The sequence below is a fragment of the Sciurus vulgaris genome, assembly GCF_902686455.1.
Source record: "Sciurus vulgaris genome assembly, chromosome: 5".
Classification (NCBI taxonomy): Eukaryota; Metazoa; Chordata; class Mammalia; order Rodentia; family Sciuridae; genus Sciurus; species Sciurus vulgaris.
In genome coordinates this window covers 153,978,571-153,995,314 of record NC_136465.1, presented here as the reverse complement: position 1 = coordinate 153,995,314, position 16,744 = coordinate 153,978,571, and the positions used below count along the sequence as shown (strand labels likewise).

Below are 16,744 nucleotides of genomic sequence, written 5' to 3'. Positions count from 1 at the left end.
TTTGTGTATGCATGTGATACTGGGATTTGAACCCAGAGATGCACTACCACTGAGCATCCAGCCCTTTTTATTTGTTATTGAATAAGGTATTTCTAAGTTGTTCAGGTTGACCCCAAACTTGTGGTCTAAGTTTCTCTATAAAAATTTGCCCACTTTATGATGTAAATTAAATTATTCTTAATGGTCTGTCAGTAACATCATTGTATGATTGTCTTGTAGTTCACTCTCATAGTAGCTGCTAGCCATGTTGAATAGTTGAAATGTGGCTAGGTTTTTGATATGTCTTAGAAGTGTGAACAACATACTGAACTTCAAAGACTTAGTATGAAAAAAGATAAGGTATGTCAATTTTTATGTTGATTACATATTGGAATAATATTTTAAATATATGTTCATTAACAAATTTCACCATTTCTCACACAAACTTACCTCCTTTTCTACAGTAGTATTTAATATTTCATCTTTTAATCATTGCTTCACAGAACTTACAGGACTTCATATCACTTCACAGTGAGCCCAGAGTATTATTAAACTTTAAAAATGAGAACAGTTTTGTTTAATAGAAATTGGTTGACAGTTTAGTGAAACCTTATCCCAAAATAAAATAAAAAAGGACTGGGGGTGTAGCTCAGTGGTGAGTACTTACTTGCCTTGCATGCATGAGAGCCTGGGTTCATTTTCCAGTACTGTGACAAATGAAAGAAAGAAATTGGTTGACAGAATGTCATGTGTTTGGATTTATTGTTGTGTGATGGTGTGATACTAGGGTTTGCTTTTGAAGTCCTAATAGATGTATTTATTATCAGATCAATTTGATGCAGTATTCAACTCCTTTTAAAAATATTTGTGACATGTACTGTTGTGTATACATTTTGTAAGATGAGGTATTTCCCTTTGAATCTTGTTGCCATTTAAGTTCATACTCTGCTCTTTTGCATATTTGCTTTTCTACTTTTTAGTAACTAATTTCCTGAATTTCTGCAGTCCTTTCTGTTATTCATGGCCCTAAGCTTAGGTTCTACTCAGGCTCACCCTTGGATTGCTTTTAAACATAGTGGATCACAAAGTACAGCCAATGGCCATTCTAATTGGATTTTTGTTGTTGTTTGTATTGGAAATTGAACCCGGGGCAATTTATCACTAAGCTACATCCCCAATCCTTTTTATTTTATTTATTTACTTACTTACTTACTTACTTATTCATTCATTCATTCATTCATTCATTTTGAAACACACGCTCTTGCCCAGGCTAACCTCAAACTTTCCTCCTGCCTCAGCCTCCTGAGTGAGTGGTATTACAGGTGTTCACCACCATACCTGACCTTATTCTGTTTTCTTTAAAAACAAAGAATATCTAATAGATCTTTAAGGTTGTTATTGTGCTTTGTTTGTACCCTATACTTTTGTTGAGTTGCTTGTGTCTGAATGATGTCCTTTTAGTGTATTCAATACTTGCAGTGTTCTCCTTTATGGATGCCCCAATTCTGCACATACGCTGTTTCTTTATCCACACAAATTTAATGCCCCCCCCCATGCGCACGTGCACACACACACACACACACTTATTACCATTTCTGTCTTAACTAAGCACTTAATATGCACTGTCTTAATGAAGCACCATAACTTTTGTAGTTTTGAGTGTGACAGGAAAACTAGTACAGATTCTTTTTCCTTCACAATTTTGTGGATGGAAGATTAGTTCTTACTCTAAATCTTGGCAACCTCAGCATTTGATTCCGTTCCCCCCCACTTAAGTAGTGAACAACTACCTTTTGCTATATTATAGGAAACACTTTATGTGACTTCTCTTTGAGATGTCCTAATTGCCACCATCACTACTACTCTTAAGCTGTTGATACACTTTGAGACCATTAGTAAGTAAAATGAAGGTTACATAAATGCAAATATTGGTGGATTGACAAGTATTAGTTGATCTGGTAACTGAGACTGCTGGTAAGTGGTTACTAAATATCTTAACAGGCCAGGAGTGCATTCTTTGTGGATTGGCTGGGCAAGGAAGGATGATTCACATCCAAGTGAAGCGATGAAAGTGTTACTCTGAATGTTGCACAATTTAAAACTTACAATTTTCTGTTTCTAGAATTTTCCATTTACTCTTTTGACTAAGATTGACATTCCAGGGCAACTAGAACTATGAAAGGACAACTTGTATTGTGGGGACTGCTGTAACCCTGGATGAGAGGTGATGAAGCTCTGACCCAAGAGTAAGCTTGCTGAAAAATAATTAAATAAGTGAAGCAGTAGGAATTTTTGAGACTTTTTTACCTTTGAACTTAAAGAAATCATACTACACTTTTTCTGTCTTTCTACCAAAGAATAATATAAAACTTACTTTATTTCACAGTTAACCGGTTAAATCTGCTAGAAAGAATTTTATTTCCTACCTAGTCTTTCCCTTTTTAGGGAAAAAGTTGCCTTTAACTTCTGTGGCTAAGACTTTAACATAGGGTTGTCTGGTTCCATTTGGTTTAGATTTTATTCTTTTCTCCTCCCACAGTTTATGCTGTGGGTTTGGAAAATCAACAGTGTTTATTTAGTTATATATCTGTTCACTGTGTCAAATTCATTGGAATGAGGGTGCATATAAAAACTGTTTCAAAATGTTTTCCACACCTAAAAGTGTATCCTAGAATGTGTTCCAGTAAAATCTTAAGATTGATCAAGTTATCTATTTAGTTTGCATTCTTCAGGAAGAATATCTGACTTTGAGGGTAAACTAATGAGTGTTGCATCTCTCTCTGCCAGTGTGTACTCAGAGTGATTTTGAAGCTATTTTGGGATCTGATCTTGGAGGCCCTTCTGGTAGCTTTTTATAGCTTTAAATAGAAATGCTGTACTTTGTATAACCAGGGAGGGATAGTTTGGGATTCTTGGAACTCGCCCCCTCCTTAGAAACTGGAGGTAAAATAAAGGAGGATGGAGGTGAGAAGGAGGCCTCAGAATTCAGTAAATCTTCCTATCCAGTTCTTTTTCCATTCTTGTACTCCTTTCTAAATATTTGTACTTTATACCCTTTTCGACTTATACGTTGACTTCTCAATGTGGGGGGCTTCTTTATCATCTCTTGAGCTTTTTGTGGGGATTGAACTTAGGGGCACTCCCCAGCCCTATTTTGTATTTTATTTAGAGACAGGTCTCGCTGAGTAGCTTAGCACCTCACTTCTGCTGAGGGTGGCTTTGAAGGTGATCCTCCTTCCTCAGCCTCCCTAGCTGCTGGAATTATAGGTGTGCACTACCATGCCCAGCCTCTTGAACTTTTTAATGCCCCCAAGGTGTTTCACTTTGAACCTAAAGAGTAAATATTTTGCTGAAAGTGGTTTACATTTGAGTTCTCATTGTCCTTGCGTTGCCATCATGATAACAAAAACTAGTCTTGAATGGAAATACCATAGGCATTACTTTCAATGACTACAGGTCTTCTCATTTGAGGGAAGAATGATTTGTGTTTACATCTGATAGCTATCTTAGTATGTTATTATGTTGAGGGAAAAGCTGTGTGTGTGTGTACACTGAGTTACAAAACAAAAAGTTAAGGTGTATAATTTTTCTTAAGTGAAAGCATTGTAAATAAAATATTTTTATTCATTGGTTTTCATACCTAAAAACTTGAGTATAATAGTGTAGTTTACATGTGCCTTTAAGAATGTTGAAAATAGGGCTGGGGATATAGCTCAGTTGGCAGAGTGTTTGCTTTGCAAGCACGAGGCCCTGGGTTCAATCCTTAGCACCTCAAAAAAAAAAGAATGTTGAGAATACATTACTAATATTAATATATATTGTATACTATTGTCAGCTTGCATTTTATTATTATTATTATTTGGTGATGCTGGGGATGAACAGCTTGCATTTTAAGTATTAATGTGTTTCTGGTTAGATATAAATAGAAATTAGACTGTTGCTTCTCACACCTGAGTGAACTTTTTTATTTTCCTCTCATGTTGTTCACAGCCTGCTTTGGAAAAAACTCTGCTTTATTAAAGATGCGATTCTTTTTTTTTTTTTTTTTCTGTATATTGAGTAAAGGTGCAATTCTGATAGTTTATTCTTCACTCATTTATTCAGAATTAAACAGATATTTACTGGACATCCATTATGGTCACTAACAGGCATCATTTCAAATGCTGAGGATATAGCAGTGAATATATTCAGATCCCTCCTCTTATAGTGCTCTCTTCTGAGCCAATAAAAGTGAGATACAATCTGTTAGTCACACTGTAGAGTTGGGACAGGGAGTGTGGGGGTTAACGTGGAATGGGGTCTGCAGTTTCAGTTATGGCAGCTTACTGAGAAAAACAATTAATTGAAGATCTTTAGCATCTGAGGGAAAAAGCCATGTAGAAATTTGGGGGAAGAGAGCAAGTGCAAAGCCTTTGAGATGGAAGTATGTCTAGTAGGTCAAAGAACTGAAAGGAAACTAATTTGGAACAAAGGGGATGGGAGGAGAATAGGTGAAGATGAGTTAGAGAGGTAGGCAGTGAGGCAATCATCTTAAACTTCTTTGGGGGGTGTCCATGATAAGGGTCTTGACTTTTTAAATATGTCTAGGAAATAGATTCAGGAGGTAGCAGGTAACAACATCAGATCAAGAAGAACAAGTTAGGTTATTGCAGTATGCCAGGTAGAGTTGATGGTGGCTTGGGTCAGGGGTGTTGTAATAGAGTGGTGAGAATCGGGTAGATTTTGAAATCCACCCTTCAAGGTGGTTCAGTTGGATGAAGTGGGGTTAACTAATATGGGGAAGACTTTAGAGAAGGAAAAATTTAGAGATGGGATGGGGGAGAAGTTCAGTTTTGGTCATGTTAAATTTAGGCTGCTGTATTAGTCCGTTTTCTGTTGCTATAACAAAATATCTGAAGCTGGATACTTAGAAAAGAGATTCAGGGCTAGGGATGTAGTTCAGTGGTTGAAAGAAAGAAAGGCAGACCAGCTGGATAAGAGATTGCATTTAGGTCAAGTAAAATAAAGTTTACATGTTGGCCATTTGATCTAACCATTGTGGGAATCATTGGTGACCTTAAGCAGGTTAGTAGCTGCACCCCAATTAGAGAGTGTTCAACACAGGAGGGGAGGAGAGAAATGGAAAACAAGCAATCAATTATACATCACTCTGAAAGAAAAGGAAAGCAGTGGGGCTGGTATGTTGTGGGGGCGGGTGGGAGGAGCAGTGGGTCATGGTCATTTCCTCTTATTTGGCGAAATAGGGAGTTTGTGTGACTTAGGAAAAAATTCAGTAAAGAGAGGAGAGCTGATAAGTTATTAGACGAGAGAGATGCTGGAATAACATCCTTGAGAAGGTGAGGAGACAAGATCTAGTGCTTACGAGGAGAGGTTGACCTTAGTCAAGAGTGTGTCCAGAGCTGGGGATATATAGCTCAGTTGGTAGAGTACTTGCCTCACAAGCACAAGGCCCTGGGTTCAATCCCCTGCACCACAAAACAAAAACAAAGAGTGTGTCCATAGCAGACTATTTGGATGCAGATGCAGGTAGAGGCCCAAATGCTGCCATGGGAACTCAGGGAAGTTGTTGTCTCATGACAGGTAGCAAGGCCTCAGCCAAAAGTGAGGGTGAGGATGGAGAATTTTAGAGATTTGAAGAGAAAGAATGATAAGAGTTACTTAGGAGAGCAGGAAAATGATGAAAATTGGAACTATGCTATGATTATATTGGGAATTATTAAGGGCCCTTTTGAGGTTTGTCAGTTTAGAGACCAGTGAGCATGGAGATGTGTATTTTCCCTCTAGCACTGGTCTTCATTTGTTCTTATCTCTTTCCTTTATTCCATTACAGTTGGCCCTCCATATTTGTAGGTTCCAACAAATGCAGATGGAAAATATTGGGGAGGTAGGAAGTGTGTAACTCAGTTGTTACAACACTTGCCTCCTATGCACAAGGCCCTGGGTTCAAACCACTACTGCAAAAGGAAAAAATAATTGCTAAAAGATGGTTTGTACTGAACATATACAGACTTTTCTTGTCTTTATTCCCCAAACAATGTAGTATAACAACTGTTAATTTAGCATTTACATTGTATTAGGCATTATAAGGAATTTAGCAGTTTATAGTATATGGGAGGATGAGCAATTACTGTGCCATTTTATATAAGGGACATGAGCATCCAAGAATTTTGGTAACCTTGAGGGTCTTGGACCCAGTCCTCCTTCATATATTGAGGGATGACCATTTATTTTTCAAAAGGGAGATTTTAGTACTTTGAAAACTAATTTTACCTTGTAAACACCTTGATTTCAGTAGAGTTGCCTCACCTATATGGTAATCCTAGTGTTTTTTTTTTTTACTGATGTATAAAATCAGTTTCATTAACCTAATTTTATTATCAGCATATTTCTAGCTAAAATGTATAAGCCATCTATGTTGTCTTGCAGTTACATTTTTTGGTTGTAATGATTATGTTTTTTTCTTTGAATTTTGTATTTTATAAACACCAATAACCCATCAGGAGATTGGAGAGGTTTTGTTATATCTAAGTCCAAGAGATGAACTTTCTAACTTTTTGGTGTCCAGTGACAGGACACATGTTTCACAAATGTGTTTTTCTGTTTTAGGAAACCCAGCGTTTGCTGGCAGAACCAGTTCCTGGCATTAAAGCAGAACCAGATGAGAGCAACGCCCGTTATTTTCATGTGGTCATTGCTGGCCCCCAGGATTCCCCCTTTGAGGGAGGGACTTTTAAACTCGAACTATTCCTTCCAGAAGAATACCCAATGGCAGCACCTAAAGTACGTTTCATGACCAAAATTTATCATCCTAATGTAGACAAGTTGGGAAGAATATGTTTAGATATATTGAAAGGTAAGTAGTATGATTTCTTTCTTAAGCATTCCATATTTAGAATGTAAACATTGTAATCTTGCCTAATATTAAGACCACAGTGGTGTGTGGGAGGGCAATGCAGCAGTTCTGGGCCTGTTTTTCATGCTTTATTATATCATATATCATATCATATATCATACTGGGCCTGTTGCCTTCATAGATAAGTGGTCCCCAGCACTGCAGATCCGCACAGTTCTGCTATCGATCCAGGCTTTGTTAAGTGCTCCTAATCCAGATGATCCATTAGCAAATGATGTAGCGGAGCAGTGGAAGACCAACGAAGCCCAAGCCATAGAAACAGGTATTTAATATTCATCCTCCTTTATATTGCTTCCACTTTTTAAAAAAAATAATTTTTTAGTTGTAGATGGACAAACAGTATCTTTATTTATTTTTATGTGGTGCTGAGGATTGAACCCAGTGCTTCACATGTGTGAGGCAAATGCTCTACCACTGAGCTACATACAGTCCCAGGCCCCTGATTCCACTTTTTAAAACAAATCTATGCTATCATTTAAAAAAATTTTTTTAAAGTTCTTGGCAAGGGTTAGGGGGAAGAGTTATATTAAATTAGATACTGTTTACAGTACACAAATATGATGTTCAAGCTCCATCTCATGGTCTGTTATGGAACCCCCAAATTTAAACACAACCTGTAACTGGGAGATGTTGGACTCTGGATTTAACAACAGTGAATTTAACCACTACTGAATGATTATGCATGATTCATCTGGAAAACTTGAACTCTTTTATGCTGTTTTTCTAATCCATTTGATTAAAGTGCACAGCAATTTTTAGTTAGATACTTAAATCAACAGGCTTCTTGCTATAGTTAGAACAAAATTAGTGAGGAAAGTCATATATCTAGAAATGAAGGGGACACAACTGTTTTCATACTGGTGAATTTTGTAAGACTTTTATTTTTATTGTAATCTAATGTAATTAGACATATAGAAAATCTTTCAGCCTTGATTCAGTTTATAGGAGATGACATAAATTAAAGATTAAGGCATGACATTTCCACAGTTGACTTAATCATGTATGTTTGTTTTTGTCTGCAGCTAGAGCATGGACTAGGCTATATGCCATGAATAATATTTAAATCGATCCGATCATCAAGTGTGCATCACTTCTCCTGTTCTGCCAAGACTTCTTCCTTTTTTGTTTGCATTTAATGGACACAGTCTTAATAGAAACATTACAGAATAAAAGCCCAGACATCTTCAGTCCTTTGGTGATTAAATGCACATTAGCAAATCTATGTCTTGTCCTGATTTACTGTTGTAAAGCATGAGCCGAGGCTAGAAGTATCATCTGGATTGTTGCGGAACGTTTAAAAGCAGTGGCTCTCTGCTTTTATTCATTTTCCCCATCATGGTTTAAGTATAAAGCACTGTGAATGAAGGTAGTTGTCAGGGTTAGCTGCCAGGGGTATGGGTGTTTTTATTTTGTGGGTTTTTTTTTTGTTTTTGTTTTTGATTTTTTTTTTTTTTTTTTTTGAGGGGAAAGGTAGTTTTATTTTAATTTTATGGGCTCCTTTCTCCCCCCTTTATGGTGATCTAATTGCATTGGTTAAAAGCAGCTAACCAGTTCTTCAGAATATGCTCTCTAGCCATGTCTAACTTTATTTAGACTCTGTAGATGGACAAGCTTGATTGTTTGAATCAAAATGGGAACATTAAACAAACATCACAGCCCTCACTAATAACATTGTGACTTTGCTGTCAGGTGTAGATTCCCCCCTTCAAAAAAAAAAAAGAGAAAGAAAAAACTTGTGACCATTTTGTATGGCTTGTCTGAAAACTTCTGTAAATCTTATGTTTTAGTAAAATATTTTTTGTTATTCTACTTTGCCTTTGTACAGTTTATTTTACTGTGTTTATTTCATTTTCCCAATGTGACAATCGTATTTAAAAATTAAAACTGATGAGACATTCTGTTTTGGTCTTCACCATCTGACAAATTGAATGGCAAGAGAATTTGCCAGTTTCTTTTCACTGATGCAAACTTATGTGAAGATATTACTGAATGGAGTATTTATAAATTGGCCCTGAGCATGCATAAAGCATCAGTATCTGACCTTTTTTTTTTTTTTTTTTTTTTAACCTCCTAGAAATACAAAATAAATGTGTGTTGTCTGATTAGTTAGGCTATTGTTGGTGTCTTGCCACAATGTTTGAAAAATTACTGTACAGGGACAGTCACAGCAAAGAAAGCATTAGTGACTGACATGTAGGACTTTCACATGTTGTGCCACATTTTTACCTCAAATGTGGATTATGACTTTATTCTTGGTTCCTATCTTTAAACTTCCTATGTGGCCACTGGTGTGTATTATTAGGAAACACCAATCTGATATTCATTTGGGGTTTGCTGATGCATTTGAGTCTTCCTTATAGACCTAAGAGTGTATCTCAAGCAGCCAGCTTGCAGAAGTGTCACCAGAAAGGTTTCTTCCTTTGAGAGCATCAAATCTTAAGTTAATGTGTTGCTTTCACCTCCTAGTATTTGCTGTGGGAGCTCCTTTTATTCTTTAATTTGGTATTAGTAGATTTTTCTTTACTGACAGTTTCCTCCCCTCACAAAACTGTTCTTTTCCACCTCTCTCCACATCTAATTCCTGATTCTTATTTTTAAGTCATAAATGTAGCCAAGTCATAAATATGTAAATGTTAACCTTCAGGTTGGAATCTTTTGTCTCTTGCAGTTTAAGGTAATGGATATTGTAGCCCATTTTGAATTTTCCTCACTCTTATTCTCATAATTTCTGGAGTTTCTTCAGAATGTGGTGTATTTTATTGTGCTCCTATGTAAGATGAAGAATTATCTATTAAAATTACGTTTTCAACATACAAAAGCTTTCTATGACTGATAACTGGTATCCTTCCGAATAAAGGCATTGCTTGGTAATGAATGTTAAATTCAGAATAAAATTATTGATAACTAATATAAATTTAGAAATTATTAATAGTTGTCACAATAGTTTTTGGGCTGAGGACATCTTGGCTAAGGAAACAATCTCATTTCTAGAAAATGATTGAACTCCATAAGACTTAACAGGTAATTAAAGATCGGCATTGGAATTACAGGTAGCATTGTTCATGATTGTAGCTAGTGTCACACAGTGATTTTCAAGTTATAAAATTACACATTTAAATTTGTTGCACTATAAAACCTGTCTAAAGTAAGAGCCCCTCCCCACCATTGCTTTGCTAAAACTTATCTTCTCAACCAGTGGGAGGAAGCAAGAACCAGTGCATAACTAAGATTTCTTAGGACTTAGTGATCTAGGAGAGGCCTAGGCAAATGCTGAAAACTGGCAGCTATATTTGGCCTGTGGGCCTATTTCCATTGGCCCATGCCAAGTGGTTGGCCTTCCCCCGCAGCCCCCGCTAACTCCAGGAATTCCCTTGGAAATCCAGAATTTGTAATTTTTGAATGACCTGAAGATCTGGCACTAGCAGAGCTGACCCACTTTGTGCCTGACACCTATTGAGAGGAATTGGGTGGCAGTCATTACAAGGAAGAGCATGTCATTTTCTTCTTACCCATTTGCTTCTCCTGTCCTAGAATCCCTCCCAGCCCCCTTGATCCTTTTGTATTCCTGTTCTCCTGTAAGTCTTTGACTTTGTAGCCCAAGCCAAAGAAAACAGTTTGACAAAAGTATTTTAATATGTACCTACTACTACCAGTTGAGGATGATTAGGTGATTAGGTGGAATGGCATAGGGATTTCCTTTTGAGGACCTTATGATCCTAACAAGGAAGGGGTCACAGCTCTGTCAAGGAGAAGGGAAGTATTTGGAGAGGGCATTCTCGGATTCAAGCCAGATGAACACCCCCAGGCAGAGAGAACAGCATATGCAAAACTCCGGGAGAGAAGCAAAGGATCTGAAGCTATCTAGAAGTGACTTCTTGAAAATCTGCTCCACCACTTGGGGTTTTTCTGAAATCCTGAGGTGTTGATGTGGGCTTTTGCTTTTTATTTGAGTGTTTTTGTTTTGTTTTAGTTTACTTTGCTGTGATTTGCTTCTACTGAGAGGAGCAGTTATCTTTGGTCTTGTTAGAGTCTACCTAATAAGATCTTAGACCTGATGTATATAGAACTTAAACCTTACTCTAAACCAGGAATGTACTTGTAAATTTCAGAAGATGCATTTAAAGATTAAATACAAATCAGTTTGTAAAAGCCACAGGTGCTGTGGTTTAGCATGTAAGAATGGGGAAGAAAATCTGGTCCTACAAGACCTTATCAACAGCCAGTAGTAGCACTAAGTGGTGTCATGGGGAAAACAAACTGTATTTTTCTATTTGATGGTTAGGAATGTTTTCTGGCTACTCTAGCCATATCCATTACCTTATCTAGAAAAGTTATCCCAAAAATCCAGATGCAATGAAAAATAGGGCATCTCGTACATTGATCTATTTAAGAATAATGTAATATTTCCTCAAATAATGTATTCTGGGACTGAGTAACATTTCATTTAGCTATTTAGCATGCTGCCTATCTTAAGGAGTTCTATCAGGGTTTATATGACAACACAAAAGCAAACACATGTTGAATGTAATTTGAATATAATAAAAATCTGTAATCCACCAACTGAACTGGCATACTTTGTCTATTTCCTCAGCTATACACCTGTTCCTGCATTATGTCCTATTTTCATCATTCAGCCTAAAAATTGTATTGTCTTCGCTATAGTTTTATGGAAGTTCCCACTGGCTGCAAAACTGGTATCTGAACCAAAATTAATTTAGGTGTGGAACTCAACATGAAGAATTCATTTTCTCCCTTTCCTCCAATTCTGTCTTTGCCATCTTGAGTTGATCTCATTTCATTTGTTCATCTTGGGGCAACCTTGACTCTGTGGTTGTGGATTAACTACCCTAATACCTAGATAGACCTTAGTGTCTCCTAACAGCATCAGTTGAAATCTTTGTGAAAGTACAATTTTATGGTGCTCATTGAGGAGCCGCAACATTTTCCCTCTGCTAATCATTTTGTGTATGGGACAAAAATGTTTTAAAAATTAGAAAAGATGAATAACCTCCTGCATCTTATCAGATTAACTAGCATATCCTTTTTTTTACATAATCTTGATACTTCTGATATGCCCACAGGACTGCTTTTGAAATATGATCTAGATTAGTAAATGCAAGTAGTACTTAAATTTTAGTATAACCTTGCAAGTTTGCAAGGTCTTCCAGCTTTAGTCCTGGACTAAGCTACTCAAGACAGCCGTGGCAAAGCAAGATGATTGCACCAATTTTTTTCTTTTCCTTTTCCAATTCTAGGGATTGAATCCAGGGTCATCTCGTGTTTCATGCATATTGCCACCTTCGCCCTGGTTACACCAGATTTGAACTTGATGCTGTTTTTCTTGAGTTTTAGCAGGAAGGGATAGGCCTGACTAAGGGAGTAGGGCCAAATTTTTGCAGTTCTGCTTTTCTGCCCCTAGTAAAACAGTAAATATTTTGGGATCTGTGAGCCACAGTTCGGTCTCAACTACTCAATTCTGCCGTTGTATTGAGGAAGAACTCGTAGACATTTTGTAAACAGCTGAGAATGCCGGGCTCCTCATAAAACTTTTTCACCTGTCAAAAAGGGATTTTTTCCAACCACCTAAAATAAAAACAAAAAACCCAAGCCCCTATTTCTAAGTATGTAGACTACACAGATACACGTGGTAGACTGGATTTGACCAGTAGGCTGTCCCAGTGGTTCAACCAAATGACCTATTTCCTCAAGTATACACTCATTCCTGCATTTTCTATTTTTATAACTGAGGCTAAGAATAGTAGTTGCAGAATTGGCTTTGCTAGTTCCCATTTGCTACAAAACTGGGATCTGAACTAAAATTAACTTAGGTGTGGTGTGGAACCCTCTACAGTGATTACTGCTCTTGTGTTAGAACCAAATATGTCCTTCCCTTCTAAAGTGGCACATTACTATTACTCAGGTAATAGTGATTTTTTTAACGCATATTTTCATGAATGATGTGCAGATCAAGCACTTATCAAGTTTGTCTTTAAAGAATTCACCTGTAATCTCAGCTGCTTGGGAGACTGAGGCAGAAGGAAGAGATTCGGTCAGTGCAACTAGCAAGATTCTCTCTCAAAAAAAAATAAAGGCAAAGAATGTAGCTGACTGGTAGAGCATATCTCTAACATGCAAGGCCTTGGGGTCAAGCTCCAGTACCAAAAATGTGTCACATTGACAGTTTCTCAAAACGGTTTTGAAAATCTACATAGGTTTTTATAGAAAATCTGAAATCTACACAACCTCCTTTTTAAAGGAGGTTTTACTTCCATGAGTTATTGAATATTTTACTGCCTTATTGTGGTACGTAAAATCTTTGTCCACACACCGTAAATGTTGAATTCCTAGTATTGGTAAAAAGTTGTGTTTAAGGTTCATACACACTGATGGTAAAATGTGGCTAAAATATTTCACTATTTTGACTAAGGAATGAATTTGAGTAAAAACAAAAGCTGGAAAATTTATCCTGTTAATGCCTGACAGTGTCATTGACAAGTACCTGAAAGTGTGATACCAGAGGGTGGTAGGTACTAGGAGATGTCAAGTAATAAATTGCAGTAGCTTCTGGAATCATGTTTAAATCAGAGAATTTAAGGCAAATTCCTACCCTTTCCTCCACCAAAAAATAGAGCCTTGCTATTTGCCATGTAATTCTTTTGCTAAGGTATGAATTAGAATATAGCTAATGGTGTCAGTCAGGGTGGTATTGAAGAGGGGAGGAGATGGGGTTGTAGCTCAGTGGCAGAGCACTTGCTTTGCATGACAGTGTTTTAACCTGACTTGCTGTAAAGTTCCATGTTAAATGTTGGTAGTTGGTGGGAGATATTTTACAAATTTATTGCTTTTAAAGCTATAGAGCTGACCACTGTGCTGCAGACCTGTAATCCCAGTGGCTTCGGAGGCTGAAGCAGGAGAATCTTGAGTTCAAAAGCCAGCCTCAGCAACTTACCAATGTCCTTCAGCAACTCACCACGGTCCTTCAGCAACTTGGTGAAATCCTGTCTCAAAATTTAAAAAGGGCTGGGCATGTGCCTCAGTGGTTAAGTGCCCCCGGGTTCAATCCCTGGTACCAAAAAATAAACAAAAAAAAAACCTATATTGAAATGTACATAAAAAGCTATAAAGCTTCAAGACATTTTAGGAACTTAAAAGCTAATTCACTTTACCACACCAGAATGTAAACTCATTGATTGAGGACATTTCTCCATACTAATTATAAAATCATACTTTAATAAACGATTAGTGATTAACTAGACAGATGTGACTGTCTTACAAAATGTTCAAAGAACTGTAACTTGAGGACAGCCTCTCTTTTCTTTTGCTGAATCCTTAAGTAAAAAATTACCCCTAAATAAATGAGATGTAGGTTTCTTCTGGGTAGTCACTTAACATTAAGGCAAAAAAAAATGTACTTTACCCATTTCAAAGTCAAAAAAGCATTTACCTGACCCTAAGCTTCAGAAAGCTGATCATTTGTAAATTTTGTATTTATTAAAGACACACACACAAACGGATTGTTCCATTTTTATTTGATGTTTCCAAATATAAAAAAGTCAAGATTCTTACACCAATTATCTCAAATAAGACCATGCAGAGCAATTCAGTGTGTACAGCAGTCACTTCTCCCCTTTAGTTTTTGCTGCTCTTTATACAATAGTGTGATAGACAGGAAACTGGATCGCATGTGCTTGGATGGAAAAAATGTCATCTTTATAAAAACATGCAGGGCAGATTCTCCTCTGTCTGCAAGTCAATTTACAGTAACTGCTTCTTTTTCATGAGGGACATGGAACCGAAAAATTAAGTGCCCAATTTTATTCAGCTACCCCACAAGTAAGCACAAATAACAGCCTCAACACTTGGCAAACTTTGGAGGGTTGAGATGGTAGACATTTCACTACTTAACCTGGAAATGTTGGCTTTAAGTAAATTTCCTTGGGCCTTTCTTCTAATTTTGCTAGATCAGGTTCCACAAGAATAGTGAAGAAATTTTAAAAGTGAAAACTGTAAGGTACTGTAGTATACAAATTTTTGCTAGTTGCATAGGCTAAAGATGTTTTTGCTAAATGGCACTGAAGAAAATCCTGACAGCACTACTTAGACCAAAATGTTTCTGACCAAAGGAAATTATACAACAATATTTATAGGCTAACTTTTAAGAGATGGTTGACATTAATACTGTACATTTTTTACATGTCAAATACATAGTCCAAGAGTTTATAAAATAAGTTCATGCATTATTACCTCTAAGAATATCATGTACAAGATAAACCCCCCAGTACTTGTGACAGCATTTCAGGTGGAAGCAGTCTTATATACAAAAACAATCCAGTTTGTCTGCTGTGTTAAGTATTTAAACAAATTTCAGAGATTACTGAGAAAAAAATCTTAGTCCATTGGTGATTGATACAAAGTGTCAATTTGTGGGATTTAAAATGTTTCCTTTTTAAAAACACCCAGAATACATAACCTCTGTACAAAGAAAAATATAAAAATTCTGGATGATCACATTTTATTATACTACATAATTTAGGATAAAATGTCACTGGTCAAGTTTTTCTGCCTTCTTCCATTTTACTCCTTCCATTGACAGCATTAATTTGTGAACTAATGTTTACATTTAGTTCAGCTGCATTTATGGCATAAGATCTCATTTTCAAAATGGCACCAATTTTCCTGAAATACAAGAACTCTATTTTTAGCAGCAATTATATTTTTAAAGGTTAGCAGTTTTACAGAGCAATATTTTAACTATACCTTTTCTACTTCATACTCACCAGTTATAATATTTACAACAGTCTACTGTCCACATAAAGAGTGATCTTTCTTCACTCTCCCAATTCCACATCTTAGTCACTGTTTTTTCTCCTCCCCCCTTATTTGTGATCTTCTTAGGGGAAGTACAGGACTTTCAATTCATGTATTTATGTGTTTTAAATGGGATGCGTGATTTAAGTACAAAGGGTAAGATGAAATAATTCTTAATTCAGGTGTGTTCCAGTGCCCCAAAAGTTATATGACAAGCAGTAATTACTGACAACCTAGAAATGATGATACATTTGAAGGTGCCTTAACAATCTTAAGCCCACGACAGCTGAACAGCAAGGTGACCGTTACACTTCACTGTGGTACGGCCATCACTGACTGGCCCCAAAGGTAAGACTCCAATCCTGCTGTTTTGGTAAGCACACAAATTTAACAGAAGATGAGTCCCTACTATAAAGTGTTTTAAGAGCAATTTACATTGAGGGAAATATGCTTCTGAGGTATTCTATGTAAAGTGAGATCATAGATAGAGGGAATTGGCAAGTGAGCATGCTAACTAAATTCCGTGAACACTGTCTTCATGATAAGACATACTTACTATATCATGCATTTTGCCAATATTTCCCTAAAAAAATCACTAACTCAGAGTAATATTTTGTGTTAAATTACTATTGAATTTTAGGGAAAATAGCCATTTTAGGTTGACAGTGACATAATACCAGTTATGCAAATTCAGACAAGAGTTGGCAAATTCCTAAAATATCAAATTGAAGTCCTTTGTTCAAACAGTTAAGGACCATACAGAGACAGCCCAAATGTGCAATTTATAATTTAAAATTCTGACCCTGCAAAGCATGTTCTAGAATGGATGGATTTCTTTAATACTAAGAATATTTTCCATTAATTCCCACCACAGAAAGATTTGTTGAATGTTAATGCTGCAAATGAGAAAACAATTTAGGGGAAATATACCCACAAGTAATTTGATCTGACAAAAGACTGATGCCAAATGGACAAAACAAAACAAAACAAAATCTAAAAAAATGCTGTGAAAAAAAATGATAAAAATAACATGAGGGGGCACAG

General features: G+C 36.6%; 1 protein-coding gene across 1 annotated transcript in view; it reads left to right on the top strand.

Annotated features, from left to right (window-relative positions):
* Positions 1-8,958, top strand: part of UBE2N (ubiquitin conjugating enzyme E2 N) — a 42,179-nt gene extending 33,221 nt beyond the window's left edge. Inside the window, exons 2-4 of the mRNA XM_079142846.1 lie at positions 6,586-6,832; positions 7,014-7,154; positions 7,915-8,958. Coding sequence (XP_078998972.1) covers positions 6,586-6,832; positions 7,014-7,154; positions 7,915-7,955 — 429 coding nt within the window. The 3' untranslated portion in view covers positions 7,956-8,958. The remainder of the gene's footprint in view (positions 1-6,585; positions 6,833-7,013; positions 7,155-7,914) is intronic.
* Positions 8,959-16,744: the final 7,786 nt, after the last annotated feature.